This window comes from Equus quagga, chromosome 6 (assembly GCF_021613505.1).
Source record: "Equus quagga isolate Etosha38 chromosome 6, UCLA_HA_Equagga_1.0, whole genome shotgun sequence".
In the NCBI taxonomy this organism is placed as follows: Eukaryota; Metazoa; Chordata; class Mammalia; order Perissodactyla; family Equidae; genus Equus; species Equus quagga.
The window spans coordinates 116,546,461-116,563,955 of record NC_060272.1 but is presented as its reverse complement, the minus strand read 5'-3'; the positions used below and the strand labels follow the sequence as shown (position 1 = coordinate 116,563,955).

The 17,495-nt window shown below is 35.9% G+C and overlaps 1 protein-coding gene across 4 annotated transcripts in view; it reads right to left on the bottom strand.

The window, feature by feature from the left end:
- The window catches only part of CCDC171 (coiled-coil domain containing 171), a 294,411-nt gene that overhangs the window by 34,556 nt on the left and 242,360 nt on the right, over positions 1-17,495 (bottom strand). For all 4 annotated transcript variants that reach the window (XM_046663625.1, XM_046663624.1, XM_046663626.1 and 1 more), the window contains one exon: positions 7,570-7,722. In XM_046663625.1, the coding sequence (XP_046519581.1) occupies positions 7,570-7,722 (153 nt within the window). The remainder of the gene's footprint in view (positions 1-7,569; positions 7,723-17,495) is intronic.

Below are 17,495 nucleotides of genomic sequence, written 5' to 3'. Positions count from 1 at the left end.
AGGCATCTCAGGCAGAGAGTTCCTCAGAAAGCTGAGGATCACAGCTTACAGGCCACACTGATTGGCCCCCTACTCCTCTAGCCACATCTCTCACAATCCTCCGTGTAATTCACTCTGCTTCAGTCATACAGGCGTCATTCCATTCCATGCTTTCCCCATCAACTCCTACTTCATCTTCATTTTTTTCAAGTAAGATTTCAATTCCTCAAGTAGGCCACACCAAGCCCCGGGTACATGCTCTCATGGCACTCTGTGATTCCACTTAAACAGCCTTCTTTTAATTATTTGTATAATAATTGTATTTTCAACTATACTTGAAGTGCCTTGATGGTAGAGATTTGTCTCAATCCATAATGCAGTCTCATAGAAAGCATCAGAAAAGGAATCAGAGTCCTTGGGTTCCAATCTTTTTGGGTTCTAATTAAAAACCGGGCAGCGAGACTCCAGAATCTGTACTTTATCCCACTGAACTGCACTGTATAGCCTCTCTCAACAAATTAAGTCATGGCTTATGGTTCATTAAAAAAAGCTTTTTTTTCTTGAAGGGCTAAAAAGCTCAATAATAAACATCATGAATCAACTGAGATAAAGCATTTGAAAGTTTATGACAGCAACTCACAGAGAGTAAGTTACTGCAATTCTGTCAGTTTCTTTATCCACACAACACTAGTAGTAACAAAGAATCCTTCCTCTCTCAAGAAAATGTAATAAAAACAAATGTGATGGAATATTATTTGAGAACTTAAGAGAAAGGAGATTCTTATTTTTATCTTAACTGAACCAAAATATCTAGACCTTTCACCTTTATGAACATTATAATACCACTTTACAACTATCAAATCTGACATAATTTGAGCAATGATGCGAAGATATCACTCCTGCAAAGACACTAACTAGAACACTCCTCTGATTTGTAATTTATTATTTTTTCATAAATAAAGTATTATAGAATTAAAAAACATACTGTTTAAACATACAGTGGCAATGAGGCAAATCAATACTGGAGCCCGAAGCATCATAATTCATAGCAAAGTATTTGGGTTTGGCATTCTCTGTTTCACAGATTGAAATATCATGTGTTTTTCTCCACAGCTGTAATTGGTTCTGACTGCTGTACTGTTCTCTACTGGGCTGTATGGGTCTCAAAAGCTCTTTACTCAAAGCCCTTTCTGGTTACTATTACTCAAGATAAAAGCTCTAGAGCACCCCTAAGTTAATGGGTCAAAGACCAACATACTGAAAATGTTACAGTACTGGCAAGTGTACAATTGATGAGAACGCTCAGATAAACTCCAGCATTATGATTACATGTTGCTGAACAAAAAATGAAAATGTCACCTAAAGAGGGATAAAGTTTTTAAAGATGACTATTCATGTCTACAATATGATCAATCTCTTGCATTACAAGTGTGTATGCATTACAACACCATGATATATTAAGTTTTTGATCAATAATGAATTGTTTTTATTCTTATCAGGTGAAAGGCTGGAAAAAACTGTAATGAGAATATACTGACTGTCCTTAGTTCATTAAATTAGTGATAACAACAACTAGCATTAATACCATACTTAGTATGTGCTAAAAGCAATGATTTAAGAGTTGTTTTATCTTTTGCCTACTCAGAAAAAGACTTCCCCATAGTTACATATATTACATATATTTCTTAAAGCTATATGTATAGCTTAGCTGTAGGAAGTATATGTAACTATAAAAAATTTTCTATGTGTAGGGAAGAACACTAATATTTATTGAGCACCTGCTAATATGCCAGACACTCTGTCTTTGTTCAATCCTCACAACAACCCTACAATGTAGGCAATTTCATCTACATGTTACAAATACAGAAACTGATGCTTAGAGCATGGTATAGATAATAAACAACAGTGCCAGAAAGCACACCCGGGCTTGCCTGACTCTAAAGCCTGGTATGAGGGACCTACGGGAAGGAGGCGATGGTGGGCAGGGTGGGTACTGGAGAAAAGAGCTAGTTCATCTGAGGACCCCATAATAGAGTTTTGAGAATAGCCAAACTAACAAATACTAGAGAGACCAAACAAGAACATCAAGAGCACAATGGTCAGAGATGGAATCAAATCAGACTATAGAGTAAAAAGCAGGGGTTGGGTGGTGCAAGAACGGATGGGGGAAATATGGAGGTGGCGTTTGGAGTGACTGTTGCAAGCAGTATTGGACTTCAGTGGGTACAGGCTGCTTGGGTGAGTTGGATGTCTAACTGAGCAGGGGAATGGCATGAAAGTAACAATACATTTTCTATTATACAAAGAAATGCATTATATAATTCAACTTGTTAAACATATGTACTATTTTTAGGCCTATTCCCCAGAAGAAAATAAAATATATATTTTGATGCTCTTCCCCCTTAACAAAGTATCAAATTGTCATACATTCTTCAAAGACTCCCACAAACATTTCGTCTTCTCAGTGTCTTCTTCTGACGATGTTAGGCAGAATGAAGTCCTCTCTCATCCGTGTTCCCACGTCTATTTTTGTGATTTCCTTATGTGTCTATTTTCCTCACTGGAGGAGAAACCCACAAGGGCAGAGATGATCTCTTAACACTTTGTCCCCATAAAACAAATAAAATGGTAGACAAAAATCCAAAAATGTCAATAATTATATTAAATGTAAATGGTCTAATCACCCAATTAAAAGTCAGAGATTGTAAAATGGGTAAATAAACCAAAACCAAACTATGTCTTTCAACAAGAAATCCACCATAAATATAAAACATAGATAGGTTAAAAGAAAAGGACAGAAAAAAATAAGTCATGCAAATGCTAGTCAAAAGAAAGCTGGCATGTGAAAAGGTAAGCATTGAAATTACAAAAATGGACAGAATAGTGAACTGGGCCAAAACCAAACTTCTGGAGGCCTATAGTTAAGAAGACAGTGAAACACGCTCAAGTCACTTCCATCTTAAAACAGAACTCCTTTAATCTTCTGAACACTCCACTCCTATATCTCATACCTAACAGCTAAATCCTTGAGATAGTTGTTTAAATTCACTCTTTTTTTTTTTTTTTGGCAACTCCCACTTATTTCTCCACCTCTTGCTGAAAGAGCCCTTGCTAAGGTTACCAAGGGCCTCCAAGCATTAAATCCAAAGGCCATTCTCAATCTTCATTTCACTTGATCTTCAGCAGCCTATGACACTATTAACATGTCATCTTTCTTAAAATATTCTATTCTCACGGCATCATACTGTTTTGGTTTTCCTCTTATGTCTTGGCCTGTTCCTTCACAGCCTCCTTTGCAACTTTATCCTCAAGCATTATTTGTTGGAGCTTTTCAAGTTTCATTCTTAGGCCTTTTTCTCTTCTTACTCTATAAGTCTATATAGTCCCATTCTCCCAACAGTTTCAAGTCCTATATGACAATGCTTAAAATTTATATCTCCAGCTTGCCATCTTGCTTGAATTTCATATCAAGCAGCTTTTTTGACATCTCCAGTTGGATGTCTCAATGTACCTCAAACTTAACATACTCAAAACTAAATTCACAATATCCCCTGCTATTCCATTGTTTCCCTCTCAATAAATGAGGTCATTGATCCATTTCCAAAAGCAAAAAACCAAGAAATTGTCTGACACACCCCATCTCTTGTTCTTCACATCCAAGTGTTTCTTCACACTATAGCCAAATGATTTTTTTAAATGCAAATCTGAGCACATCACTCTTTCTTTAACATTTTCCAATGACTTTTCCCTTGCTCTTGGGACTAAGACAACAAAGTCTGACCTCTGCCCTTTTCTCCAGTCCATTCTCATCTTAGACTACCCTTGCCTTTGCTCTCTTTATTTCAGCCACACTGGTCTTTCTTGAGTTCTTCTTTCCATTCCAGAGACTTTGTAGATGTTCACAGTCCCCTCCTCCTGGTCTGGAACATTACTCTCTTCCACCCGTGGATAACTCCTACCCAGTCTTCAGATATTAGCTCAAGCATCACTGACCTGGAAAAGGCTTTACTGATACAACTGATACACTAGTCTAGGGCAGGCTCATTTGTTTAACAAATGCTTATACACTTAAGCTTTTTTTCTTTCAGTGCACTTATCTTGGTTAGTAATTACACCTTAATTAGTGTGATTCCAAGAAAATAATTACTTCCATTATTAGATTTTAAGCTCACGAGAACAAGAATTATCTGTCTTGGTTCACACAACATCCCCAAGAGCAGAACTGTGCCTGCCACAGAATAGATGCTGAATAAATACAGAACTGATGGATAAAGAAAAGAATTAACAAACAATAATATAAAGAAGGAAGAGTTCAAGCAAGTAGAGGCAAGAGAGCCAATGAAGGGCAAGTCTATAACAAGTGAAATGAACAAGATGAGTGTTTAAGGAAGAAAGTAGTTAAAAGCTTCCTATGTTGCAGAAAGATTAAAAGGGATGAGAAGGAACTAATAAAGAGACAGAGCAAACAGAAAATTATTGGTGACTTTTGAGAAAACAGTTTCAGTGGAATGATAGACTCTGAAGCCAGATAGCAGTAAAGCTCAGGAGTAAATGGGAGGTGAGTATACAGAAGAAGCAAGGATAGACTCCTTTTCAAGCATGTGTCAATGAAAGGAGAGGGAGACAGGCTGCGGAAAGGGCAGAGAGCTCATCCATTGGAATATACTGATGCTGATCATAGATGAGGAGTTATATGCTCAAGGCTACAGTAGGAAGCTGAACAAAATGACAAGGTGTGCAGCTGAAGATGTTAGACTTGTAAATAATCTTTTCCTGTGGTGAAATCCAATTACTTTCTAGCAAGATAATGGTGATAAAAATAATAGCTAACTTTTTCGGGGGGGACTACTCACTAAGCGTGAGGCAAAGTTCAAAGTACTTTAACACTGTGCACTAGACCTCCCAACATCTCTATTAGGGAATGGTATCGTTGTCCCCATTTTACTGACGAAAATCTGAGACACAAGACACATGATTCGCAATTGACAGAACTGGAATTTGAATCTGGATTTATCTGACTTCTATGGCACACACTATTAATTGGTTAATGCAATACCCATTTATTCCTCATTCTCTCATCCTTTGACTAACTATAGCTAGGGGTGTCCACATGACCCATTTCCAGCTAATGGGACATAGTGCAAATATGTTTGGAGCTTCTTTGGAAAGCCTTCCCTTTTTAAACATATAAATATTTAAACATATATTTATATATGTATTTACTATCTGTTATCTATTAAGTTTACATTAAAATTTATAAATATTTAAATATATTTTTAATGGAAAGCCATATATATATAGCACAGATATTGCTGGGCCATCCCATCTCTCTGACTTGAATGTGATTGCAAATCCTAGAGTTGGCTGCTGTCTTATGACAAAAGGGAGTGGCAGAGAAATTACAGAGAAGTTGAACCACTAGACTATGACAATAGCCATCTACTTCTAGGCTTCTTGCTATGTGAGAAAAAAATCCGTATTTTTTAAGTCACGTTAGTCAGGTTTCCTGTTACTTACGCTTGATTGTACTCCTAATGGATATAATTCCAAAGCCCATGCTCTTATCTACCAAACTATATCACCTCTCATCTGTGAAATACAGAGATTAAGGCTGTTCTAGCTCTCTCAGAGAGCTCTTAAGGAGTTAAAACTAGAAAATGTATATACAAACGTCTTGAAGAATAACAATTATTATACAAATGCATTACTGTTTTAAAAATAGTGATTTTCAACTAAAGGAAGAGACCAGAGAACATACATCTCATAGAGACATGGGATTGGGCGACATTCTTCTAGACAAACACATCAGAAATTTTTCACATTACATACATCCCCTTTGAGAATCACTGCCAGGGTGAACCACTTCTCACTAATGAGATGATGAGCATATTCTCAGGATGTATTCAGAAGGAAAACAAAAAAAGTATAGAAGTAGAAATTTATTATGACAGTGCGGTATATTAAGGACACCTCCACTAAAACTTCAGTAGCATAATAATTGGTAAAAAATTTTTTGAACCCATGGGGAAACAATCCCACCTTATCAAGTATGGCCTTTCTTAAAATACAAGTAATTATTTTTATATGAATAACAGCAACAAACAATAAATAATAGTTAGACCCAACAAAGCTGACATGACTTGAACTATATAATATATTATTAACCAGTAGGATCAGGAAGATGTGTTTCAAAGAAAGGCTAGAATAAAATCCAAATACTTGTTCAAACCTTCAAAAAAGTTTCCTCTTCATTTTAATTTCTCTTGGTGGAGTCAAATTTACTATTCTGTCTTTAAGAAATTAACAAAGGCATTTAAAAGACTGAAGTTCATATCTCATGTCTTAAATAACCGGTTTCTTCACTTACTGAATAAATTACTACTATTTTTCACTCGGTAAACATTTGTTGAGCACTTATCGTGGGCCAGACTGTTCTTGGATCTAGAGTTCCTTCAGAACAGTGAAGAAAACACCCAAAATTTCTTGTGTTTATGCAACTTATATCTACTGAGGGTAGGGAGCAAACCAAAAGCAAATAAATAAAATACACTATATATCAAATGATGGTAAGTGCTATAGTGAAAAAATAAAGCAAGGAAGGTGGCAGGTACATAAGCAATACGGGGAGAGAATGAGACAGATTTTAGGGGTCAGGGAAGAGGGTTGGTGGTCTCAGTTTTAAACACTGTGGTCATAAGGGTCTCCCTGGGATGCTGACACTTGAGCCAAGAACTCAAGGAACTGAAGAACCAAACCATAGCTGTACATCTAATTTCTTTAATTGCTAACTCTTCTTCTGTTGAATATATCATTTGAAATGGGTCAACAGCTGAATAGCAAAATGATATTGTTTTTCCCTTACAAGTTACCCTGATCCATTGTACTTAAACCCAAAGGAAAAAAGACAGTCCAATTATAGGTAACCCTCTGAATCTTACCATTGATATATCTCCTTTTTGAGAAAAAAGTTCAAATGTTTCTTTCATTCCTTTATGTCACAAATATATTCATTTTTTGATACTCCCCAAACACATATTTGAAATGTAGAAAATTTTGTTTAGTCTTAAATGAGCCCAAATTTCATCATGGGCTAAAATTTTAAGATATAAAATGACTGCTGAAACTGAATTTTAATCATATAGATGAATCACAACATGCATCTTTAGCTAGGCATGTATTATGGATAAGTCTAGTTTTCTACAGAGAATAATCACATGTTCTAATTACCATTTTGGTTATACGCATAATTAATAATATTCTGTCTTAATGGGACACACTGAATCTTCAGACAGTTGCAAGATTTAACTATGCATACTGCCAAATCCAACTGTCAGCTGCACTGCCAAACACAAAGGAATCTTGATGTAGTGTTTTAGCATTGATAACAATATGCATATCTTTACACACGTTACAATGGAAAAATTAATTGCTTTTCTTCCTTCAAAATTTTCTCCACACTAATAATTTTATGTTGTTTGATTGATCATTTACCCTAAATTATATATATTGGAGAGTGATCTTATGAGCAATAAAAGCATGAATGTAAATGTAACCCAAGATCCAAAGAAGAAAAACATATGCAGGACTTACTGATTGTAAACTTTCATTTTCACGTAAACAAGCTGTGTGAAGTTCTGATTTCAAGGTTGCAATGTGACTTCGATGAGATGTCATTTCCTTCTCTAATGTAGCAATTCGAGCGCTCGCAAGCTGGTAGACATCCATGAAACTTTTAATCATAGCCTTAAGAAATAAAAATAATGTCACATACAATTCAAATAAAGCTGTCCCCAAAGGAGAATTCCCATAATTTGGAAGCAAAATCATTAAAATTTTAAAATAAACAACTTTTCATCTTTCTTTAAAATAATAAAGCTAAACCTTATATTTTATATTGAGAACAGTGAGTATTTTAAGAAAGTTTGGGAGAAAATAATTGAGATTTCTTTTCCAGAGCATTTATTTAAACAAGATGTACTTTGATCTATTGTGCTTAAAATTTAGAATGCACTTTTTAAAGACGGCACACTTATTTTCTTTGTAAAGTTAAATTCAAGTTGTAATTTGACCTAAATTTCAATCTTAAGACACACAACAGATGCATATATAAGCAAGATATTTCCAAATAAGCTGAGTTAGAAAATTTTCAACCCACCTAAAAAAACATATGTTTTGAAACAAAAGGAGTTGAAATAATCCTGTGATTTTTTTTAAGAGTAAATAATGTGATTCCTACATTGTAAGATAAGCATAATTACTTTCATTCATATAACAGAGGAATGCTCTTGCATTAGACTACATAAAATAAAATAAACGACACAAGCAAGTGCTAGTAAATTTTTCTCTCCTCTAAATAGTATAATATTCAGGTGATTGTTGGACCTCCATATTATTGTTTAATCATATTTTACAGAATTTTTTCTTCTAAAGCAATCTCTAGTGAATTTTAAGCCCAAGAATACTATTATACCTTTTTTAAAAAAGTCTTTCTAAATACTTCAAATGTCGCAAAATAAAATCAAACAGTTCAAAGACATATTCAAATATAGTGTTATATTATTTACAAGAAAAAAAAATCTTCCAATCACAGCCACAACTTAGTAGAACGGCAGACAGTCTGAGAATTTCCAAGTTATATTCAATCTGAAGAGTCTGATTTGGGAAAGCTTTGAGAACTAGATATTTGAACAATTCTAAATGGATATGAAATAATAATTTGGTGAACAAAGAATAAGAAACAACGTACATAACGTCTGAGACACAGGTTAGTTATTTGTAGGTAAGAGTAAGAAAATTCACACCTTTTTTGCCTATCAAATTCCTGTTTGCCCTAAAAAATCCAGCTCAGACACCATCTCTTTCCAGAAACCTCTTTTGGGGCTAAAGGCAGTGTTAACTTCTACTCTGGTTCCTTGTAGGTCCCTCATCCTTGCTTCTCCTTGGCATTTATTGCTTTAGCAGAAATATATGAGTTCACATGTTTATCTTTCCTAGACTGAGGAGCTCCTTATGCCAGCTATTAAGCCTACTCATCTCTATCTTCAGGGATGACAGTGGCCCACAGTGAGCACTCGTTTGAACGACTGACCGAATGAATAAATGAATGAAAAACTGAAAAAGATTTTTAAAAACCCACAAGTTGAAGCCATATATTGGCATAGAATACCTTACAGGAGAGGAGGAAGATATTTGGGAAAATATAATCTTAACATTCTAATGAATAAATTATTAATCATACTTTAAGTCAAAAAAGGAAGCAAAAGCATAGCTGTTTACACAAAAGTGATTCTATTACCTAATACTAAACAAACATGGCGTGCCCTCATGTTTGGGAACATCTCACACGTCCTAAACCTACCTTACCCAAATTGGGGTCATTTCAAGGTAAGCTTATAGCTAATACTAACACAAAATATTTCCCTGGGTTTCAAAAGTATGTAAAAATCAGAAACTATAAAATCATATCTATCTCCTCCTATGCCAAGTCTGTCTCCACTCTTATAAATTCTTTCACCTTTTCCACTGAAACAGTGGACAGGACTCACAAGTCCTATTTTCGTCTGGCCCTCACTCTGCCACTTACTTAGCTCTATGTTGTTGGGCAGGCACGTCACCTCTCTGCACCATCTCCTCCACGAAATGCGAAAAAGAGTCATTTTCTTGCCTACTTCCAAAACTGTTGTAAAACTCAGAAAATCAAAAATTTTAAGCAAAGCCAATTCTGTTAACCCTTCAACTACATTGCATGTAATATAAGAAAGCCCTCTAAAAATGATAAACTACTGAATTTCATTGTGGCATTACTATTGCTCCATTTTTAAAGTCTCCACTAAGATCTTAATGAGACAATCTGAGATGGGGAGGTTCGTATACATATGTCCTTGTTGTCTAGGGACCTAAAATGTATAAAAGGCAGAAAAACATGCCTTCTGAAATGTTTATTGAATAAAAAAAGTACCCTTCCATCAGTAATAGCATCCTGGATTATTATTTCACTGGAAGTCACAATAGAATTGGCCTCTAATATTTAAGGATAAAAAAGTTCAACATCTAGAAAATTATCCCATTTCCTAAATTTGGAGAAACATATTTCACAAATTCTTACATACATGATATTCCAAAAGGAATAAACAATTAAATGATATTCCTTCAAACCTTTTTTTAAAAAAATAAAATACTTTTTTGAGAAGTTACATCTGAAGTTTTATATGGTGGATGGAACACAGTCATGATTATTTTGGCTCCTTCCTTGATCTACTTTTAATAGCTAAATTCTAATATTCTGTACAGTATTAAAAGAAACTACATATTACTTCTTTATAACACTAAGAAGAATATAACAATAATCTATTTTTTGCTTAGGATTTAGACTGTTAAGCATCTAAAATCTTTAAAGCAGTATTTCATTTGAGAGATGAAAGCAGTTTTTTATAACACTTACTATATGTTTTTTCAGAGCAGCAGCATTTACAGTGATAAATACAGAAAGCATGTTTCATGGTATTAATATGTATAAAATATACCATACTCTTCTAAAATGAAAACCTCTTTCAGAACTGAAGGTATGGAGGAGTGTCAGTGAAATCACAAAGTTATTCAAAGAAGCCACAGATCTTTTGAGGAATAAAGAATAACTTCCAGTATTAAAAAGTGATTCAAACCACACAATAAAGGATGCCAGCAAAAAATCCAACTCTTTAACATAAAGGAAAGGTGCCAAGTTGGCAGAAGAAATGGAAATAGTCTGAATCAACTGACGGGGTGGGAGGTGGAGGGAGCAAGCATCTCATGACCTCCCTATGAATCTCCTAAAGGTAACTATCACAACACACCTCCCTCTCATATTAAAACATCACACCTTTCTACGTCAGGAAACAATGACAGAACAGCATGATAGTGTGTCCACCACGCCCAGCATTTGAGAACTCATCCCAAGTCATCCCCGGCCCAGGGGATTTTCACTATGCCGTGCGGTGAGATGTAGCTCAGTGGGGCTCACCTGCTCACATGAGAAACAGAACAAAGGACGGTTTCTGGACAAGAACAGCCTTTTGTTTTAGAGATAGTCTATAGCATTTATAATCAACATAAGATGAGAGAATCCAAACACATAAAATTTCACATCCTACCCATTTTAAGGAAAAGTATAAGTGTTTCAGAATATTAAAAATTCTGAGATACAAATAGGTGGCTGTCACTTGAGGACTAGCATATTATTTCTCTAACTTGTTATGTATACATTTTTATATAGCTGAGACTAACTTAAAATTGGACTTCAGGGAAAATGGCAGCCTTAGGTACCTGATGCTAGGAGAAGAACGTCATAAGGCCTCGATGCCAAAATAGTAAATCTTTTATTTACATTTTTTAGTAAGTAACTGGGAAACAAAAACCCCTGACTTTAAATTATATAACTATAGAAATACTTCATTTCTCTCTATATACAACGTAAATATACCGTGTAAAATAGATATACCAGGCATACCAAATATGTGAAATATAGTAAATTCTCAATAAAATGAGGATAATTATTCCTACCTTATAAAAGATCTTGTGGGTATTAAGTGACTATTAATACATGAAGAGATCTTAACTATCTGGCACATAGTAAATACTCAGATAAATGTTAGCTATAATAATGATAACGACATCAAATTAGGAAAATTACTATTTTAACTCACAAAAGAAAGATTCAATATTTCTGAGGGCTATTATTAGACATAAGTATTTTAAATATAGGATATTCTATTCATGTTGAACATTGAATATGTTAAAATCCTTTCAAGCATAAAAAATTTTTAATGAATATTTACTTCCTAACAACTTCCCATTGATAATAAAAGTTACTATTTATGACGCCGTTTCTAAGGAAGAAAGCCTTACAATGACAACATGCTTGTAGTCTTTAGCACCAAATTTTGTTTGTTGGCACCTGGAATTAAAGGAAAATTATTTTCTTCATTATCCAAACATTCCTCTGGTAAAGCTGCTCATTCAGTAGGCTTACTTTCATTCCAATATTTTACAAAGGTAGGGATACAGCAGAGAATGAGAGTTAAAGAGTCTGTTACTAGTCGTGTACGAATAGCAACCCTGTTCCCAATTACGATCCAGTCTAAGATCTAGAACTGGACTCTTTAGTCTGGATGTTTGGTTCCTGGCCCTGTCCACAAATATTTGGCTCCCCATGACACTCCTGTACAAGGTCGTGTAGGAAAGGCTGCAACAGAATGGCAGACTACCATCCACCTCCTTGCTTCGCCACATGGAACTGGGTGGGTGTGCATGTGTGCATGCATAAAAGCTGCTAAGATTGATATCAGTTGACAAGAATAGAAAGTACAAGGGACCAGAAACACAATTTTAGAGCAACTCTATCCAAAACACAAGCATGAGAACACTCCTGCAAAGGTGCAGCCAACCACTGGTGGGCTTGCAGCTAAGCACAAACGGCAATGAGAAGTGGGGGAAGGGCTTAACCTTGCGTCATCAATAGACCTGAAACATTTCACTCTCAACAAAAAGTTATTACTAATGATTTTTAGTGAAAGAAATATGATTGTACATGCTTTATAATTTTAAAAATCTTGTGGTATAACTTTTGTGATACAGCAATTTGGAAGTCTAATTCTGAGTCACCATCCTTGCCACTCCCACAACACATGGCTCAATAGGTAAGATGCAAATGGCAGAAGTGCACCATTGGTTGTGTTTATCAAATTGTGACACTCATGTTTCAATCCTGTCTATCAAACAAAAGTTTTAACTGAAATTTTGGCTAGAAAATTTCCAACTTCCCTGAATTAATCAATTCCTCTTTTAACTAATATATGCTTTGTTTTTATATCTTTAACAAGTACATTTTATATTAAATATATTTTATACATTTTATATATATAGTGTGTGTGTTTGTGTGTGAGGAAGATTGGCCCTGAGCTAACATCTGTTGCCAATCTTCCTCTTTTTGCTTGAGGAAGATTGACCCTGAGTTAATATCTGTACCAATCTTCTTCTATTATGTTTGCCGGATGCCACCACAGCATGAATTGATGAGTGCTGTGTAGGTCTGCACCTGGGATCCAAACTTGTGAACCACAGGCCACCAAAGCGAGCACTCGAACTTAACCACTATGCCACCAGGCTGCCTCCTATATTTTATATTTTTAACAAAGGTTCAAAACACACTCTTTGATTAGGAAATTATGCTTCTGAACTTCTCATGTGTACATATATAAATTTTTGTAGATTTGGACCAGTTTTTAGGAAAAAAGTCTATAATTCTGGAAATATTTCCAAACAACTATTTTGATAATGCTTTCTCCATAAAACTCCTTGAATAAAGTAATTTTTTTCTTTTAACAAATGTTACTTTACCTTGATGTGACAGAATGTGCTTTGTTTTGGTGGTTTTTAAAAAATAATTTCTAGGTAGCACGCTTTTGATAGCCACTTGCCATCCCAGAAAAGTTCTACAGATTTGGAACCCCTCTGTTTTTGTTAAGGAAAACTGCATAATTCATGCTCAAGTTTAAGAGTACTTTGAAGCACTGTATCACAAGAAAAACAGCAAATTTTATATAGAAGATTTAAAGACCACCTCCTATCTCATTGTAAACTATTATAAAGATTACACTATGTAAGATAATTTAATCTATAAATTACTTAACCACACAGGGTATATAAGAGTTCATGTTGAAACACAAAGTAAATAAATGAGTGAGGATGGCACTCTCAGCCTCTCTGCATTGGGAAATCCTTCTGCCTTTCCTTTAACATACCTTATACGAGATGTTAATGTCTAAAAAATGGACCAAGTGAAGACACCAGTGCCAATCGGTATCAAAGAATAAAAATGTTATTTCTTACTTTATGAATAAAGGGACATCTATTGTCTTGCATACCCATGGGATGTATTCAGTCTCCAAAGTGAGTTAAAATGGAAAAAAACAGAGAACTTCCATATAGAGATTTTATTTTATATTATATTTAGTTCTTTTAATAAACTTTATTTTTTAGATCAGTTTTAGGTTCACAGAAAAGCTGAGCGGAAAGGACAGAAAGTTCCCATATGCTCCCTGCCCCTACTTAGCCAAAGCCTCCCTCTCTATCAACATCCTGGCACAGATGAGTACAGGATGAGGGGTACATTTGTTACAGTCAACAAACCCACATGGACACGTCATCACCCCAAATCCACAGATTACATAAGGGTTGACTCCTGGTGCTGCATATCCTATGGGTTTTGAGAAATGTACAACACGTATCCACCATTATAGTGTCATACAGAATAGTTTTACTGCCCTAAACATTCTATGTGCTCTGCCTCTTCATCCCTGGCAATCACTGATCTTTTTATTGTCTCCATGGTTTTTATATCAACTTTTTAATCTTTTTTTAAAAAAATCTTTTAAAATTGTATCTTTTAAAAATTTCTATTTCGTTATATTTTACGTTATAGAGCTTATTTAACAATAACACGTATATAATTTATAAAGGAATAGATTTCCATATATTGGGGATGCTGGCTCAAAAGTAAGAGTGAGCAATCAACAAGTTTGGCGAGCAGTCCTCTGCATCATCTGATCACTAACTGGGGGAATACAAGGGAAGCAACTGAGCTAGCCCCCTCTTCCCCTCCTGGTGCTGAGGAAGGTGGCAGCGGCGTTTGTCCCCAGTGACCAAAACAGTGAGTGAGGACCCTAGAGTCAGAAAGGCAAAGTAGGGCTCAGGAAGCCTCCATATCCAAAGGACAATCTACCAACCCATCGTGCCTGGCAGCATGCATGTCCCATTTCTTTCCCTCACACCCAGATGTAAGCTCCAATCGTCAGAATTCTCATCTACGTAAGCACGAAAGCAGCCCCCTACTCGAGGATACCAAAATCTGTATTGCTGCATAACGGATTACCAAAAATTTAATGGCTTAAAACAACACGAATTTAGCATTTCATAGTTTTCCTGGGTCTAGCATGGACTCGCTGGGTTCTCTGCTCAGGGTCTCACCAGGCTGATATCAAGGTGTCAACTGGAGCTGCAGTCTCATCTGAGACTCAGAGTCTTCTTCCAAGCTCATTCGAGTTGTTGGCAGAACACAGTTCCCTACAGTCATAGAACAAAGGTCTCTATTTTCTTGCTGGCTGTCAGCCAGGGCCACTCTCATCTTCTAAAGACTGCCCTCAGGTCCTTGCTAAATGGACTCCTCATCTCATAACATGGCTGTTTGCTTTCTTCCAGGCCAGCAGAAGAGCGTGTCTTCAACACTTCTCCTTCTTTTAAAGGGCTCATCTGATTTGGTCAGGCCCATCCGGGATAATCTCATATTTACTGGTCTCACTCACTCTCAAGGAGAGGGGATTAAGTACACAATATGTGTACATCAGGGGGAAGTATCTTGGGGATCATCTTATAATTATATTACCACAACCTAAACCACACATCTTACACAAAAATTAACTCAAAATCGATCATAGATTCAAATGTAAAACATAAAACTATGAAACTTTTAGAAAAAAATGTAGGAGAAAATCCTTGGTATCTAGGGCTTGGTGAAGAGTTCTTAGAAACGATCCACAAAGGGAAAAAAATCAACAAATTGAACTTCATCAAAATTAAAACTTTTGCTCTGCAAAATATTCTGCTACAAAAATTAAAAGACAAGCTCCAGGGTCAGCCTGGCAGCGTAGTGGTTAAGTTTGCGTGCTCCGCTTTGGCAGCCGGGGGTTCACAGGCGTGGATCTCAGGCGCAGACCTAGCATATTTAGCGGTTACCATGGGCTAGGGATGATTTGGGGGAGGGGGTTAATACGTCTATAAAGTGGTTAGCTGAGGGAGATCTTTGTGGTATGTAATAATTCGTACCTTGATTGTGGTGGTTGCTACACAAATATACACATGTGATAAAATGTCATAGAACTATACATATACATTGTGCCACTGTCAACTTTCCGGTTTTGATATTGTCCTAAAGTTATTTAAGATGTAACATTGGGGGAAACTGAGCGAAGGGTACAAAGGGACCTCTCTGTACTATTTTTACAACTTCTTGTGAATCTATACAGTCATGCATCGCTTAACAACACGGATACATTCCGAGAAATGCATCAATAGGTGATTTCATTGTGTGAACATCGTAGAGTGTACTTACACAAACCTAGATGGTATAGCCTACTACACACCTAGGCTGTATGGTAATATAGTAATAACCTTATGGGACCACCATCGCATATGCAGTCCACCATTGACCAAAAAGTTATTAGGTGGCACATGACTGTAATTATTTCAAAATAAAAAGGAAAAGAAGAAAAGCAAAGTATATATATATTTATGTATATATAAAATACGTGTGTATTTGTGAGTGGGTGTGGGTATGTGTGTAGTATGTGAACATTTAACTAAAACAGGGGATATATGCAAATTTATATACATACCTACATATATTTTAGAAACAAAGGGAGAACAAAACTTTTTCTATTTTAAGTGTTACCTATTTTTCAGGTAAAGATTTGGACTAGACTAACCAGTCTTCTATCCCTAACTCCTAAAGACTCCTTTACGCAGACACTTGAATAAAACAACCTAGCATTTTGCTTATCACACTCAACCTGAAAGGATCTCAAACACCTGTCTATATTTGCTCACTGACTGTCACAGCAACGCCAGCAATTTTGGGGCCATAGCACAGCCTGTAGCCTCAAAGGAGTCAATGAAATCTGAGGGGCATCTGCACTCAGCTCAACGCTCCACTCAAAGTCAATCCACATCTGCCCCAAAGCAGGCAAATGAGGGGGGCGAACCTCACACTCTGCCACCAGGAATCACCAAATGAGTTGGAACATATGGGAGTCAACAAAGCCTAGGCTTGACCAAATCTTTGCCCAAAGGTGTTCTCACTTCCTCTACAGTTCCCATTCTCCAAGGCGTGCCTGGATCCCAGTTCTAACAACAGTTACCAGGTACCCTAACAACAACAGTTACCAGGTGCCAGACATCACATTATGAGCTTTACATATTTTCCTAATTCTGGCAATAACCCTGTAAGACTCATATTATCTCTATTTTATAGAATAAGAAACTAAGGCTCAGTGATGCTAAGCACCTTATCCAAGGGCACCTAGCTAATAAAGAATGAAACTGGGATTCAAATCCATGTCTGTCCAATTGCAAAGCCCATGCTCATTCCATGCGTTGCAAGTTTTCCAGTTTTCTTTGGATTAGTTAGTGGTTTTTGGTTGGTTTGTTTTGGGCTGTTTATCATACAAAGTTTCTCAGTGAAATCAGTAGAATTAATCTAGGATTTGCAAGTTTCGCAACATTGCACGGCTAGTCTATCACAACATTCATATAAATGTCAATTTAATCCATGTTCTCTTCTCTATTGACTGAAAAAGGTAAAAAGCAAAGCCCTCTTGAATTTTGCTATGAAACCAGGATTTTCAAAGATCTCAAACTCATTAATAACTATTACACTACATTGATGCTGAGCTACCAATTTTTGCTTATGTAATGGAAATAAATAT